The following is a 15,020-nucleotide window of genomic DNA, read 5'->3' on the forward strand; positions in this document are numbered from 1 at the left end:
AAAAACAGGCGGAAACTTATTTCCAGTGAGATAAAAAAAAATGTCTGTAAAAATTTTATGCTTAACAAATAGTTTCTTGGTTCTGATGTGAGTTTAAAATTTTTTCGATTTTTGAGCATAATTGCATATTTTATAAGTTCACCCTGCTTCCTTGTCGATTTATCACATTATTGATAGATCCGATTGGAGGAAAGCATAGCTGGGAAAACGCACAGCAATGGAAAATCGCCTAACGGAGTATGTTAATTGTTTTTTTAAAGTTTACGCTTTTGGGCTGAGACACAGTTCTCTCGCAATATTTAGTAGACTTTTTATTATTTTTGCCTACCTTTATCTTTCTTTTTGTTGTTTTACGACATATACCTGATAATGACAGGTCTTAATTGCTTTCCAAGGCCGTATAACTGAACAAATTTTAAGATTTAAATTTATAGTTATTTTTTTCATCTGTCTCTTTTTTGGTTTGAATTTTGTCATCTTGTAACTCAATCTCTCTAATAGGTTGCAACTACTTTTGTTGATTCAAATAAAAGTTTGACTGATGGCTTCGCCAATTTGGTTTTATTAAAAGAATTCCTAAACTGTTCAATTTTTGGGTTTTTTTGACGCAGTCCTATTCATAAGGAAGAAGCTTCGATGATGTTCTGATGAGAGGCAAGTAGTGATTTACAGTTCTTGCAGATAACATCTTATAATTACAGTGCCTTGAACACTGCGGTGTCGTAAAAATGTTTGCGACATTTTTAATTCTGCCCGTATTTGTTGTTATTGAGTAGGCTCGTGGCTTAGTCTCATTAATAATAGGTCTAATTCCGTTCCCGGGGTGCCGCAACTTACTCCATCTCAATTTAATCAAATCTTATGTCTGTTGTGACTTTTGAAAACAATTGTTCTTAAAAACATTCGTATTTTTCAGCCTCGTGAAAATTTGTAGCTTAGTCTCTGTAAAGACAGATCACAACTTGTTTCCAGTGAGCTATAATTTAATCTAAATAACGGTTTTAATTTCAGTCATTCGGTTCTCGGCTCTGTTACTACTGATACTCAAGAGATTTCATCAAATGTTTGAAATTTTTATATTTGTATATTTTTAGGATTTTTGTTATCATTTAATTCATAACAATAATGGTAGGTCCCATTGGCTTCAAAATATAGCACAATTGAACGTTCTAATGCTCTTACTGACATGTTAAGTTTTTCACGGTTTCACTGCCATTTTTACGCAAGGTTTAATTAAAATTTTAAATTTTGACGGTATTTGTCCTTCTCTTTGTAGGCGTATGACGTACATTGGATAATGAGAGGTCTCAATTACTTCCTATGGAGATATATGAGTATTTTATTGATTTCAGTTAATATCTAAGGATATTTATCACTTGGAAAATAATTGCTTCAAAAATAAAGAAACCTCATTTTGAACTTCGCACCTTTTTTGCTTTTTTGTCGACATTTTACCCAGTCGCATTGAGGACAGGTCCCATATCTTTTCTAATGAAGCATAGGATAATTTGTTTTCTTTAAGTTTTATCTCATGCGAATTCGATTTTCTTATGATTTTTCAAATATAGACATCGAGTTTTTGTCTTAATTAATGTTTGTTATTTGATATTTGATTTTTATTATCGTCTTTTCTAGTAGTCCTATTAATAACAAAACTCATCGGCCCTCTAGCGTTGCCTTATTGTATTCTATTAGTGGTTTATTGAACGATATGTATGTGTTAGAAGGATTTTTATCATCATCATTTGGCAGCCAATTAAGTCAAGAATGTGGATCAGCGTGGTCGGAACATTGTGCGTACTCACATTACCGAGCCTCCTTGTCAAATTTAGAACTAAAGTACCAAAATGTTCAGCACAAAAAGCGAATAATAAAAACTTAAAGCAAAAACATAGCTGGCAGATTGCAAGAAAATAGCCGCAATAGCTTTGTAGATCTTCAGTTTAAAAAAAAACAGTAAAAAAACAGACCAAAAAAAGGATGAGATTAAAGGATGAGATATTATATTTTGATTGAAAATCTGTATAAGTTATTGCTGCATCTATTAGCTGCTCTCAAATAACCTTAATTTAGAGACACACATTCACTTGACCTTATCCCTTTGAATTAAAGTTAAGAAAAGTCAATTTCAAAGTGATGATGTCATTATTGATAGTGAGGTAAGTCACGTGTGACCAAAAAATTAATCAGGCCATAAACAAAAAAATTCTCTCCACTAAGAGTGAGAAATGACGCCACGCACGCATTTCAGTTGAAATTGCATGAAAGAATGAACAAAAAGCAGATTTGAAGTGATTGTGACGTCATATGGTCGTCACAAAAATCTTGACGGCGAAATAAAAAAAAACCAAAAGAAAATAATAGCCCCAGCTATCGCTGTAAGGCTATTAATAAACCGCTTTCTAGATTACTTCTTTAACAGTGAAAATATCAGTCCCATAAATTTACAAGCACTATCAAAAAACTGATCATTTTTGTTCTTTTTATCTATGAAAGGAATTGTACTTCATTTTCTGAACTCGGCAAACATTGAACACATAAATTTTTGATATTAATTTTTTTTCTCATTCCCGTTTAATATCCGGGAATAGATTTTTGTAATGCGGCAAAAATAAAAAAAAATTGAATCTGATTTAAAATTTTTGATCACATTTTTTGAAAAGGGTCAAAAATTGAAAACTTAACTTTTTTGATGATTAATTTTTTTCCGCAATCTGCGAAAGCCTGGGGATTATTCTGGTGCTTGGCCAAATATTTAAGGATGATAGCAGCCAATGGCGTAAAAAAACTTCTATAAATTGTTGCTTTAGCTGATATCTCATATGCCAATACGATTAACCTCATTATTTTTGCTCTACGAGAAATTTTAAAATACCCTTAAAATTGGTCGTCAGCTGTTAGGATTTTCGGTATTTAAAGAAAATTGATATGTAAACAGTTTGGCGAGAAAATTTGCTTTAAGATTCCTTGTCTTTGTAAATCTGTAACCTTTCTCCATATTTTCCATTGTAAAAACATAGCCGGCAGATTGCCGGAAAATAGCCGGGAAAGACGCTTGGGGCGTTCCATTTTTTGGGTTATAATCGGACTGTCAATTTTATGACACATTTTACGACACAAAGCCCTAAATAGCTTTTTCAAAATTGTAATTCAGAAAAAATCACGACTAATAATCAAGAAATAGGGCATACAAGTTTGGCACTAATTAGATGCACACTATCTAGTAAATGTTCATAAAACTTAAAGTTCCATAAGTGAGTTCAGAAGTCCATTTTTTTGAGTGCGGTAAGTCACGCAATTGACAAAAAAGCATAAACCACGTCACGTACACAAATTTCAACTGCAAAGCAGCAGAAGTCAGTGAAAAAGTCAATTCCAAGAAGTCAGGTCGTAAGAATCATCGATGGAAACCAATTAAAAAACATACCAGGACAAGTCCTGATATACAATTCAAAGAATTGAATGAAAAACTTTGAAGTACTTTACCTGACCAGCAGATCAATAGAACAACGCCAGGCATAATAAAAACAAAATCATCTCAAAAAGTTGAGAAACAAAAACAATCAAACAACTAAAAAATATACTCGTTGCTGAACTCTTGAAGCTTTTACCTCGAAGGCAAATTCGATCCCTTTAAAAATACCTATTTCAAAAAAGTGTTCAAAACCAATTTTTAGCTCCGAAGTCTTTCCAGGACTATATCTGCAAGATCTGAAAAATTCAATGGCCCTTGAAGATCGATTAACTTAGGAAATGACCAAAAATTTTTCGCAAATGGAAATCAATTGCAATTGTTACTGAAATGTTGCCAAAAATTGTCATATTAAAAACTTCAGTATCATCTTTATTTCTCTAGAGGCTATCCAGTAACCCAATTCCAAGCCTTGAAAAATTCATTGGCTCAAAGATCGATAGGCAAAAACTTCAAATTTTAGAATTTCAAAAAACAGAAATTCGCTCTATTAAAATGTTGAAAATCTTTCTATTGCCCCCTAGCAACTGTGTAATAAGATACTATCAAAACCTGGAGGAAGTTACCTGCTAAAGAGTTGAGAAAAAACGAATAAAATACATGTTTTCAAAAAACTTGAAAAAAATTTGAAATTTTACGAAAAAATTTCTGAAATTCGAAATGTTAAATTTTTGAAAACAATTCCATTGACACTAAAAACCACGCAATAACTGTTTGTCAGACCGTGGAATAAGTTTTCTGGCACTTGAGAATAGACCAATATCAAAAACCGACAAAAATTTGCAGTTTTTATTTAAAAAACTGCAAAAATTCGAGACATTAAAAAGTTGAAAACTATTCCATTGTTACTAGAAACTATGCAGTGCCCTTTTATCAAACTTAAAATGACAAAAACTGTCAAGAAACTTTATAAAAATGCCTCGCAAGTTATTTTGTATCGCAAAAGAACCCCATCAACTTTTAAAAACTTCAACCTAAGACTAATCAAACAAAACCAAAAAATCACAAAAACTTGAATAATCGCAACATTTTGACCCCAAAAACTCCTAAAAATGTCAATTTAACCTTAAACTGAGGCCATCCCAGCAGCTGCACCACTCTAAGCACTTGAAGGACTACTAAAGCCCAATTTGGGCCTATAATGAAACTTAATTACCGCTGGGCTTTACCAGTTTATTCCGTTTTGGAAGATCAAAGTCATCAAAAATGTGTGAAAACATCTTAAAACATAGCTGGCAGATTGCCACAAAATAGCCGCAATAGCTTCGTAGATCTGCAGTCTAAAAAAAACAGAAAAAGACAGACCAAAAAAATTCGTCGTTTGATTGAGAGCTCATATGTTATTTTGATTAAAAAACTTTATAAGTTTTTTCTGCCTCTATTAGCTGCTCTCAAAAAACCTTCATCTAGAATGAAACACACTCATTTGACCTTATTTCTTTGAATTAAAGTAAATAAAAGTCAATTTCAAAGTGAGGAAGTCAAGTGAGGTAAGTCAAGTACGACCAAAAATTTAATCACGCGAATGAACAAAAAAAACTCGCTCCGATAAGAGCGAAAAATGACGTCACGCACACACTTCAGTTGAAATTGCATGAACACATGAACAAAAGGCAGATTTGAAGTGGTTGTAACGTCATATGGTCGTAACAAAAATCGCGACGAAATAAAAAAAACCAAGAGAAGGCCAATAATAGCCGCAGCTATCGCTGTGCGGCTATTAAAAAAACACAGCGCACCAATACAAGTTATTTGAATTGTAAAAACCACGATCTCCCCAATAATAGCCGCTATCGATTCGCAGCTATTAAAAAATGAAATCTTTAGTGGACCGTGGTCTGAAATTATCAGCTTTTAGTCTTTTTCTAGTCAAAACGTTTTTCAAAAAACTATTCAAACAAAGTTGTCTCCCAACCACTGCTCTTTCGTATATCAACGCTCCTTGAGTCTTAAGCATGCAATTGTTGGTTATATAATAATTCTGGTACTAATTAATACACATTTGCAGGTATTAGCTTGCGAAATGTTTTCTATTTGGATTTTGCAACATTTTGAATTCCGATATTTGGATTTTGCAACATTCTGACTTTTCAAACGGGAAGTTAGCTGACCATACTACTTAGATCAAACGAGCGCGTTAAGCAAACATATATGCTAAACACAGATGCAACTTTTGATAATTCATAATTTGGTCGTAATTTTTGTGCTGCATATGGATAAATTTGATCTGATATCGCAATCGGCCAGGCTTAGAGAATAAACTCGATACCCGTGTCCAGATGAATTCTTACTTGTAATAAAGATTGCAATTTATGGAGAGAGCCCATAAAGAGTTAAAATTTTCACTATCAAATATACTCAAATTGTTCAAGCCATTATCACTAGCAGGTCCGTAAAGGCTATCTAAATGGATCTTATCTTGAAACATCAAGTATTGATATTCTCATTGAAAACTTATTCGTGATAAATGGTGTATGCGATAGTTTCAATGAATTTTTTTTGCAACACTACTTTGGAAACACCAACGAAAAATGAAGAGAGCCCAATATGTGAAAGAAAGGTTTTACGCGAGCTAAGAGTAATAGACGTTGTCAGAGTATTAAAAAAATGAAAACATATAGAATGAGGTATAAAGAGGGAGAGAAAGAGATCGCTAGCAGCAGATATATAATGAGTCTGAGAGAAAATAGATTTAAAAATGCGAAAAAAAACAAAAGACAGAAAAAAAGAAGGTTGAAAGCAGTGAATGAAGACAGAAAAAAAACAAGAGTCTGGGAGAAAGCCAACGGGAGCCAAAAGCGAAAAAGGAATTAACGAGAAAAAATAAAAAAAAATCGAAATAGAGGGGAGAGGAAAAAACAGAAAGAATACAAAACAACAAAAACAATAAGAACATCAGGAACCCACCGTAAGAAAAACAATAGGAAACAAAAATTGAATTAAAAAAAGGAAGAAAAGAACAACCCAGAAAAGAAAGAGAGAAAGAAGGAAAAAGGAAAGTGAGCGAGAGAGAGAGAACGCAAAAAAAGTGATAGAATGAAGGAAAATGGGACAGATTTGGAAAAAGAAAGAAGCCGAACTCATAAGAGAGAAAGTACAAGAACCGAGATAGTGAGCAGGCGCAAAAAGCAAAAATGTGAGTGCAAAAATATCAAAGTTAGAGAAAACACAAGAAGAGCAGAAAAAATAGAAGATCGCACAACAGAAAAAACTAAAGACAGAGAAAGAAACTGAAGATCGGGAGAGACAACAGTTCAAAAGAGAAAACATATCCTGGGCGAAACAATGAATACCGGTTCTCATAAAAAGGATGAGATTGCTGATGAGCACAAGATGGATGTGACCAAAACGAGGAGAGTGCTGATAAAAACGAACTGTTGGCAAGCCTTTGCGAATGCTGTTAAGAAGTCAACAAACACAGAACTGAGTTAAAGGGCTGGCTAAAGCCACCAACTAAATTTTCCTCTAAAAAATTAAGAAAATTATATACCTGTCAAGTCTCGTAGGCAATTATTTATTAGTAACAGCCCTTAAAATAAAAAAGTCATCTACTGAGCATTATAAAATTTGTATTTATTTCAAGACATCAGTTTTGTCATATACAATTTTTGGCACCTAACTTTGGTTTTTGCAACGGCACCTTTTGGGGGTTTCACACTTCACAAATTTTGTTCGCTGAATTCTTCAGTATTAAAAAACCTTTGGTACAGTGAAGCTTTGACTAAACAAATTTCCATTATCCACTTTTTAATCCTTGACCATTTCAGTGAGTGACACAAATTTTCAAGACAACCTTTTTCATCAACCACAATTTTTTGACAAAGAGACACAAAAAACATTTTTTTCAGTATAAACCCTCGTCGTCTTGAGACAATTTCGGTCTTTACCTTTTCAGTATCAAAAACTGTTCGGGCACAGACCGTTTTCTGAAGAAGTTTTTGGTCACAGACCCTTTTCTGAACAACTAATCGGCCAATAATTTTTTCGACACTATATTTTCGTTTATTGAAACACCAATTATTGTCATTTTGTTTATCAAAAAAATTTCGGCTACAGAATTTCCCCAAAGCATTTTTTGGTAGATGACACGACCTCTTAGCAACATTCTGGGTCAATGACCTATTGGCAACACTTTTCGGTCAATGATCTTTTTGTAACATTTTTCGGTCAATGACATTAAGCAACCGCTTAACCGTGCTCTTCGGTAGTACTGTTAAACCATGCTGCTCAGTGATGCTCTAAAACATGCCGCCTCATGTGTTCACGCGATTAATATATACTAACAGGTCCGTAAAGGCTATCTGAATGCATCTCATCTTGAGACTTTACCTATTGATAGTTCATAAAACCCTTATTCGTGATAACTGGTGTACATGCGATCATTTCAAAGAATTTTTTGTAAAACTACTTTGGACAAACTAACAAAAAATGAAGAGAGCCAAATATGTCAAAGAGAGGTTTTATTCGAGTTAAGAGTAATAGACGTTCTCACAGAGCATTAAAAAAAATCAAAACGGATAGAATGAGGTATAAAGAGCGAGAGAAAGAGATCTATAGCATCAGAAATATATAATGAGTCGGAGAGCAAATAGCTCTAAAAATGCGAAAAAAAACAAAAGAGAGAACAAAAGAAGGTTGAAAGCAGTGAATGAAGACAGAAAAAAAACAAGAGTCTGGGAGAAAGCCAACGGGAGCCAAAAGCGAAAAAGGAATTAACGAGAAAAAATAAAAAAAAATCGAAATAGAGGGGAGAGGAAAAAACAGAAAGAATACAAAACAACAAAAACAATAAGAACATCAGGAACCCACCGTAAGAAAAACAATAGGAAACAAAAATTGAATTAAAAAAAGGAAGAAAAGAACAACCCAGAAAAGAAAGAGAGAAAGAAGGAAAAAGGAAAGTGAGCGAGAGAGAGAGAACGCAAAAAAAGTGATAGAATGAAGGAAAATGGGACAGATTTGGAAAAAGAAAGAAGCCGAACTCATAAGAGAGAAAGTACAAGAACCGAGATAGTGAGCAGGCGCAAAAAGCAAAAATGTGAGTGCAAAAATATCAAAGTTAGAGAAAACACAAGAAGAGCAAAAAAAATAGAAGATCGCACAACAGAAAAAACTAAAGACAGAGAAAGAAACTGAAGATCGGGAGAGACAACAGTTCAAAAGAGAAAACATATCCTGGGCGAAACAATGAATACCGGTTCTCATAAAAAGGATGAGATTGCTGATGAGCACAAGATGGATGTGACCAAAACGAGGAGAGTGCTGATAAAAACGAACTGTTGGCAAGCCTTTGCGAATGCTGTTAAGAAGTCAACAAACACAGAACTGAGTTAAAGGGCTGGCTAAAGCCACCAACTAAATTTTCCTCTAAAAAATTAAGAAAATTATATACCTGTCAAGTCTCGTAGGCAATTATTTATTAGTAACAGCCCTTAAAATAAAAAAGTCATCTACTGAGCATTATAAAATTTGTATTTATTTCAAGACATCAGTTTTGTCATATACAATTTTTGGCACCTAACTTTGGTTTTTGCAACGGCACCTTTTGGGGGTTTCACACTTCACAAATTTTGTTCGCTGAATTCTTCAGTATTAAAAAACCTTTGGTACAGTGAAGCTTTGACTAAACAAATTTCCATTATCCACTTTTTAATCCTTGACCATTTCAGTGAGTGACACAAATTTTCAAGACAACCTTTTTCATCAACCACAATTTTTTGACAAAGAGACACAAAAAACATTTTTTTCAGTATAAACCCTCGTCGTCTTGAGACAATTTCGGTCTTTACCTTTTCAGTATCAAAAACTGTTCGGGCACAGACCGTTTTCTGAAGAAGTTTTTGGTCACAGACCCTTTTCTGAACAACTAATCGGCCAATAATTTTTTCGACACTATATTTTCGTTTATTGAAACACCAATTATTGTCATTTTGTTTATCAAAAAAATTTCGGCTACAGAATTTCCCCAAAGCATTTTTTGGTAGATGACACGACCTCTTAGCAACATTCTGGGTCAATGACCTATTGGCAACACTTTTCGGTCAATGATCTTTTTGTAACATTTTTCGGTCAATGACATTAAGCAACCGCTTAACCGTGCTCTTCGGTAGTACTGTTAAACCATGCTGCTCAGTGATGCTCTAAAACATGCCGCCTCATGTGTTCACGCGATTAATATATACTAACAGGTCCGTAAAGGCTATCTGAATGCATCTCATCTTGAGACTTTACCTATTGATAGTTCATAAAACCCTTATTCGTGATAACTGGTGTACATGCGATCATTTCAAAGAATTTTTTGTAAAACTACTTTGGACAAACTAACAAAAAATGAAGAGAGCCAAATATGTCAAAGAGAGGTTTTATTCGAGTTAAGAGTAATAGACGTTCTCACAGAGCATTAAAAAAAATCAAAACGGATAGAATGAGGTATAAAGAGCGAGAGAAAGAGATCTATAGCATCAGAAATATATAATGAGTCGGAGAGCAAATAGCTCTAAAAATGCGAAAAAAAACAAAAGAGAGAACAAAAGAAGGTTGAAAGCAGTGAATGAAGACAGAAAAAAAACAAGAGTCTGGGAAAAAGCCAACGGGAGCCAAAAGCGAAAAGGGAATTAACGAGAAAAAACAAAAAAAAATCGAAATAGAGCGGAGAGGAAAAAACAGAAAGAATACAAAACAACAAAAACAATAAGAACATCAGGAACCCACCGTAAGAAAAACAATAGGAAACAAAAATTGAATTAAAAAAAGGAAGAAAAGAACAACCCAGAAAAGAAAGAGAGAAAGAAGGAAAAAGGAAAGTGAGCGAGAGAGAGAACGCAAAAAGGTGATATAATGAAGTAAAATGGGACAGATTTGGAAAAAAAGAAGCCGAAATCATAAGAGAGAAAGTACAAGAACCGAGATAGTGAGCAGGCGCAAAAAGCAAAAATGTGAGTGCAAAAATATCAAAGTTAGAGAAAACACAAGAAGAGCAGAAAAAATAGAAGATCGCACAACAGAAAAAACTAAAGACGGAGAAAGAAACTGAAGAAACTGAAGATACAACAGCTCAAAAGAAGAGAAAACAGATCCTTGGTGAGGCAATTAATTCCTGTTCTCATAAAAAAGATTAATGTGCTAATTAGAACACGATGGATGTGGCTAATACGAGGAATGTGCTGATAAAAATGAATTGTTGGCAAGCCTTTGCCAATGCTTTTAAAAAGTCATCAAACACAAAACTGAGTTGGATAAAATTAACGATATTAACAAAACATTCCTCGAAAAAAAACAATGACGGAAAATTACAAACCTGTCATGTTTTGTATGCAAAAACTTATTAGTAATAGCCCTTAATCAGAAAATGCTCTCAACTGTGCGGTAAGAAATTGTATTTATTTCAAGACCTCAGTTTTGTCATAATTATTTGGCACCTAAGTTTGGTTTTTGCATCGGCACCTTTTGGATGTTTTACACTTCACAAATTTTGTTTGCTGTACTCTTCTGTATTAACAACATTTTGTACCTGGAAATTTTGACAAAACAAACTTCCATCATCCAACTTTTAATCCTTGACGTTTTTGGTGAGTGACTTTTTCTCAACAAATTTTCAAGACAACCTTTTTCATCAAAACATTTTTTTGACAATGAATTACTAAAAACAATGTTTTTTTTCGGTCATAAACCCTCTTTGTCTAGACACAACTTCAATTATTTACTATTTCAGTATCAAAAGAGTTTCGGTCACAGACCGTTTTCTGAAGAAGTTTTTTTGTCATAGACCCTTTTCTGAACAACTAATCGGCCAATGATTTTTTCTACACTATTTTTTTTGTTTATTGGAACAACGATTATTGTCGTTTTCTTTTTACGGAGATTTTGGCAACTGGCTTTTTAGCAAAGCATTTTTCGTTAGATGACACGACCTCTTAGCAACATTTTGGGTCAATGACCTTTTGGCAACACTTTCCGTTCAATGAACTTTTTGTAATATTTTTCGGTCAATGATCTTTTAGAAACATTAATTGGTCAATGCCTTAAAGCACCATTTTTCGGTCATTAACCCCATTTAAGCAACCGCTTAACCGTGCTCTTCGGTAATACTGCTAAAACATGCTGCTTAGTTATGCCACTAAAACATGCCGCCTTATGTGCTCACGCGATTAATATAAAGAAAAGATAAACAAGGTTACTGCTATCTAAATCTCAACTGATAAAGGATATGAAAGCTGTGAGCGATTTGGAGATAGTTTACAGTTTTTCCAAAAAAAATTACGCGATAGCGCTACGCTTCCCTGATACCTTTGGTTTGCACATGAGTGTAACAGTACACGCAGATTACCTATGGTCAATGTTTACAATTCATGTTTGTAAAACATACCTTGTGTAACATCTACAGGTACTTTGAATATTGCATCTGGTGTGGCAGCAGCCACTTCCTCTATATCCACTCCACCCTGACTGGAGCCCACTAGCACAGGTCCCCCAGCCTCCCTGTCCATCACTATGGCAAAGTACGCCTCCTTCACTATTCTGCACAAATCAAAGATCAAATTAAGTTTTTACTTGCTTCAAACAGAACGAGAGCGTAGATTACACCGGTAACAAAAATATCATCAAAAAATCCTTCTATGAAACTCCACAGGTTCTCGAGTTAGAAATATGTAACACCGAAAAGTAAATAGCGAGAATTATGGACCAGCGTATCTAATATTTCCGTAGAATGCTCAAAAATGCAATTGTTTGACTTACAAATCTTTGTTCTTTTCCATTGCACGTCTATCGTCTCAAAAACTCCTTCGTTAGAAACCAATATGGATACATTAGAAACATTTATGAATAGTTACGAAGGAACATTTTCGTGCCATGAACAGAATTCGGGAATATAGCCAAAAAAGCTATCATTTATTATTGTGTTTATAATATTTACCTGTAAGATTCAGCTATCATGACTTTCTTAACCACCACACCTGTAGATGTGGTCTGATGTGTGACCAAATGGTTGCCTATCATCTTCTCAGCCAAATTCACAACTTCTGTAGTGTCTGTTGTCAACTTAACTCCACCTTTGAACCCGTTCTCCTAAATATCGATCAATTTCTGAAGACATAGTAGAGTTTACCTTCAGATAATATTCAACCGTATTGGTAAAAAATGACGCCTAAAATAGATGCTATCACACACTCAGTGCACTGTATTTCAAGTAGGCAAAACTTTTATGTCTATTTCTAATTGTGATGTGTTCAACTGCTTAGATCTTGATTAATCTTTCACTCATAACCTACAAAGCAAATTGATATTAAAAGTATTCCGATCTCAATCTGCGGATTTCTTCGTCTCTGTCCCCTTATTTCTTTTTCCTGTCCTACTTCAATTGCTTTTATATTGTGACCACGTTTTCTATTTGACATGCCAACTGCTCGCCTGGTTTCATTGATACTTTTGCTGATTGGGAGACATGCCTGATTCAATGAACTATCTGTCGATAACCTACCGAGTATATCTTTAAAAGTGGTACATTGCAGGATTTGGAAATCTTCCAAGCATTTTGTTAAGAGTACATTGAATTGAATGATTTAATCTTTGGGGCCCCGAGTAACAGCTCAGAACGCCAACTACAATTTCTGAATCGTCCACTTAAGTTACAAGCTCTTATGTGCTGTTTCGTTCCCCTCTAATCACTCCCCACAACTGTGGTAATGAAGCACATGCTTTTAATAAGCACCCAAAGTTGTGAGGTGGGTGGCACAAACAGAAAAAAACCATTTTTTCCATATCAGCTTCATATTAGCGAAGTTGATTTCAAAGTTCTGTAAGTTTGTCTATTATTTACAAAGCTTTAACATAAGTAACTGTGCAAATAAGATGGTTTAGTTCGTCACTACAGACGTTAAGCTCTTACCTTAAAAGTTCCCTTTCCACGACCACCCGCTAATATCATGGCTTTTACCACATATTCATCGCATGGAAATATTTTACATATCCTCTCGACTTCCTTCACTGAATCTGCAACGTGAAAAGGCTGTACGTTCAATTTGAATTCTCTCATGAGACTTTTGCTTTGGTATTCTTGCAGGTTCAACTGACGTTTAGAAACCACGCTGTTGGCAATACATTTAGAGCACTTTGGCAACAAAACATTGCTTAACAACCGATTTGAAATCGACATCATTCAAAATCTGAAAGCAAAAAGTTATTGCGGCATTTTCTATTCAGAATGATAACTAACTTTTAGTAACTAAAATTGGCAAAAACAGGATCAACTCAAATGATAAGCGTGTTAAATTTCTTGTTTTATTAAATTCATTCTTACACGATCAACGCCTTTTTCTATTGCGGATTTTTACTATTATATTTATCACTTAGTAATACTTCATAACTTCAACAATTCTACGTATTTTATGAACATGGAAAATCCCCAAAATTGCAAATAAAAATCTCCAAATTACACCTTTGCTGTTCTCAACATAACTCACAAATCCAGCAAACTTTAAAATTTGGTCCATTCTAACCTCCTTAACCGACATTTCATTTCCTTTCTAATTGTGATTGAACAAACCATTACAGTTCACATTACGCATACATAAAACATAGAACAACTTATACAACCATCGCGCATAAAATTCATCAAATTTCAAAATATTTCCATTCCAATAAATCGTTTGATATTTCCCATCGTTTCCCGTACATTTCAGCTTCCTTTCGGCGTGGAACGCTTTGGAACGGCGATAATTAATTCATTAAAGGTACAATTCATCTTCCTGTGAAAAAGGAAAAAAGAGAAAAGCCTTGAAAGTTCAGATTAAAACAATCACGTCGCTAGCAGGTGGTGAAACTGAGTCCTCATGTTAACGATAACAACCTGTTCATCATGCAAACACTTTTGCAAATCTTCCTTCTTCAAACCGAGTCGCGATATTCAAAAGCGGAATTGATCACAAGATTTCTCATAAAACGGCTATGCATACATGTAGCGGTTCTAAATTCGCCAAAGGCAACGCAAACAGCCATCAAAATTGCACGCAAATTTAAGGAGAGAAATATAATTATGCTTATTGCGGCTAGTTTTGAATCAATTTTAGGCATGGTACCTTTACACAATGAGCGTGCACATTTCTGAAAACAGACTATGTGAAAGCAGAGAAAATTCCAGTTTCTGCTTGACGAGGCGCAGAAAATTTGGCGCCTTTTCCTTATTAAGCAAAGTACCATGAAACGCTAGTAACTTTGTGATAAAATCAAGGCACATTAGAACTAATCAGACAGAAAATTCAAGTTGCATTAGCAAATAGGCTCTGATCTGTGCTCCCCATTATGTTATGCACCTTAGTTAGAAAGCACATGCCATTAAATAGTAAATTATTTAGTAAAAATATCAAACTCGCGTTGGCGTGTGCATATAATACATACGCACCCCGATGGTAGGCGGGGCACAAACGGACTCGAACGTAAAAGTGATCGAGCATCTTCCAAACAGATTTCTTCGCCTATCAGATAATGGGCAGGTTTGCTGGAATTAAAAGATAAACACCAAACAAGGATGCTCGTTAATGTGCGTTCGCAC

At 34.5% G+C, this 15,020-nt stretch overlaps 1 protein-coding gene across 1 annotated transcript in view; it reads right to left on the bottom strand.

The window, feature by feature from the left end:
• The window catches only part of LOC142345653 (succinate--CoA ligase [GDP-forming] subunit beta, mitochondrial-like), a 28,054-nt gene extending 14,423 nt beyond the window's left edge, over positions 1–13,631 (bottom strand). Inside the window, exons 1-3 of the mRNA XM_075397845.1 lie at positions 13,359–13,631; positions 12,387–12,538; positions 11,838–11,989 (exon numbers count right to left, since the gene is read on the bottom strand). Coding sequence (XP_075253960.1) covers positions 11,838–11,989; positions 12,387–12,538; positions 13,359–13,628 — 574 coding nt within the window. The 5' untranslated portion in view covers positions 13,629–13,631. The remainder of the gene's footprint in view (positions 1–11,837; positions 11,990–12,386; positions 12,539–13,358) is intronic.
• Between the last annotated feature and the right edge of the window lie 1,389 nt (positions 13,632–15,020).

The sequence above is a fragment of the Convolutriloba macropyga genome, chromosome 9, assembly GCF_964194025.1.
Source record: "Convolutriloba macropyga chromosome 9, txConMacr16.3, whole genome shotgun sequence".
Taxonomy (NCBI): domain Eukaryota; kingdom Metazoa; phylum Xenacoelomorpha; order Acoela; family Convolutidae; genus Convolutriloba; species Convolutriloba macropyga.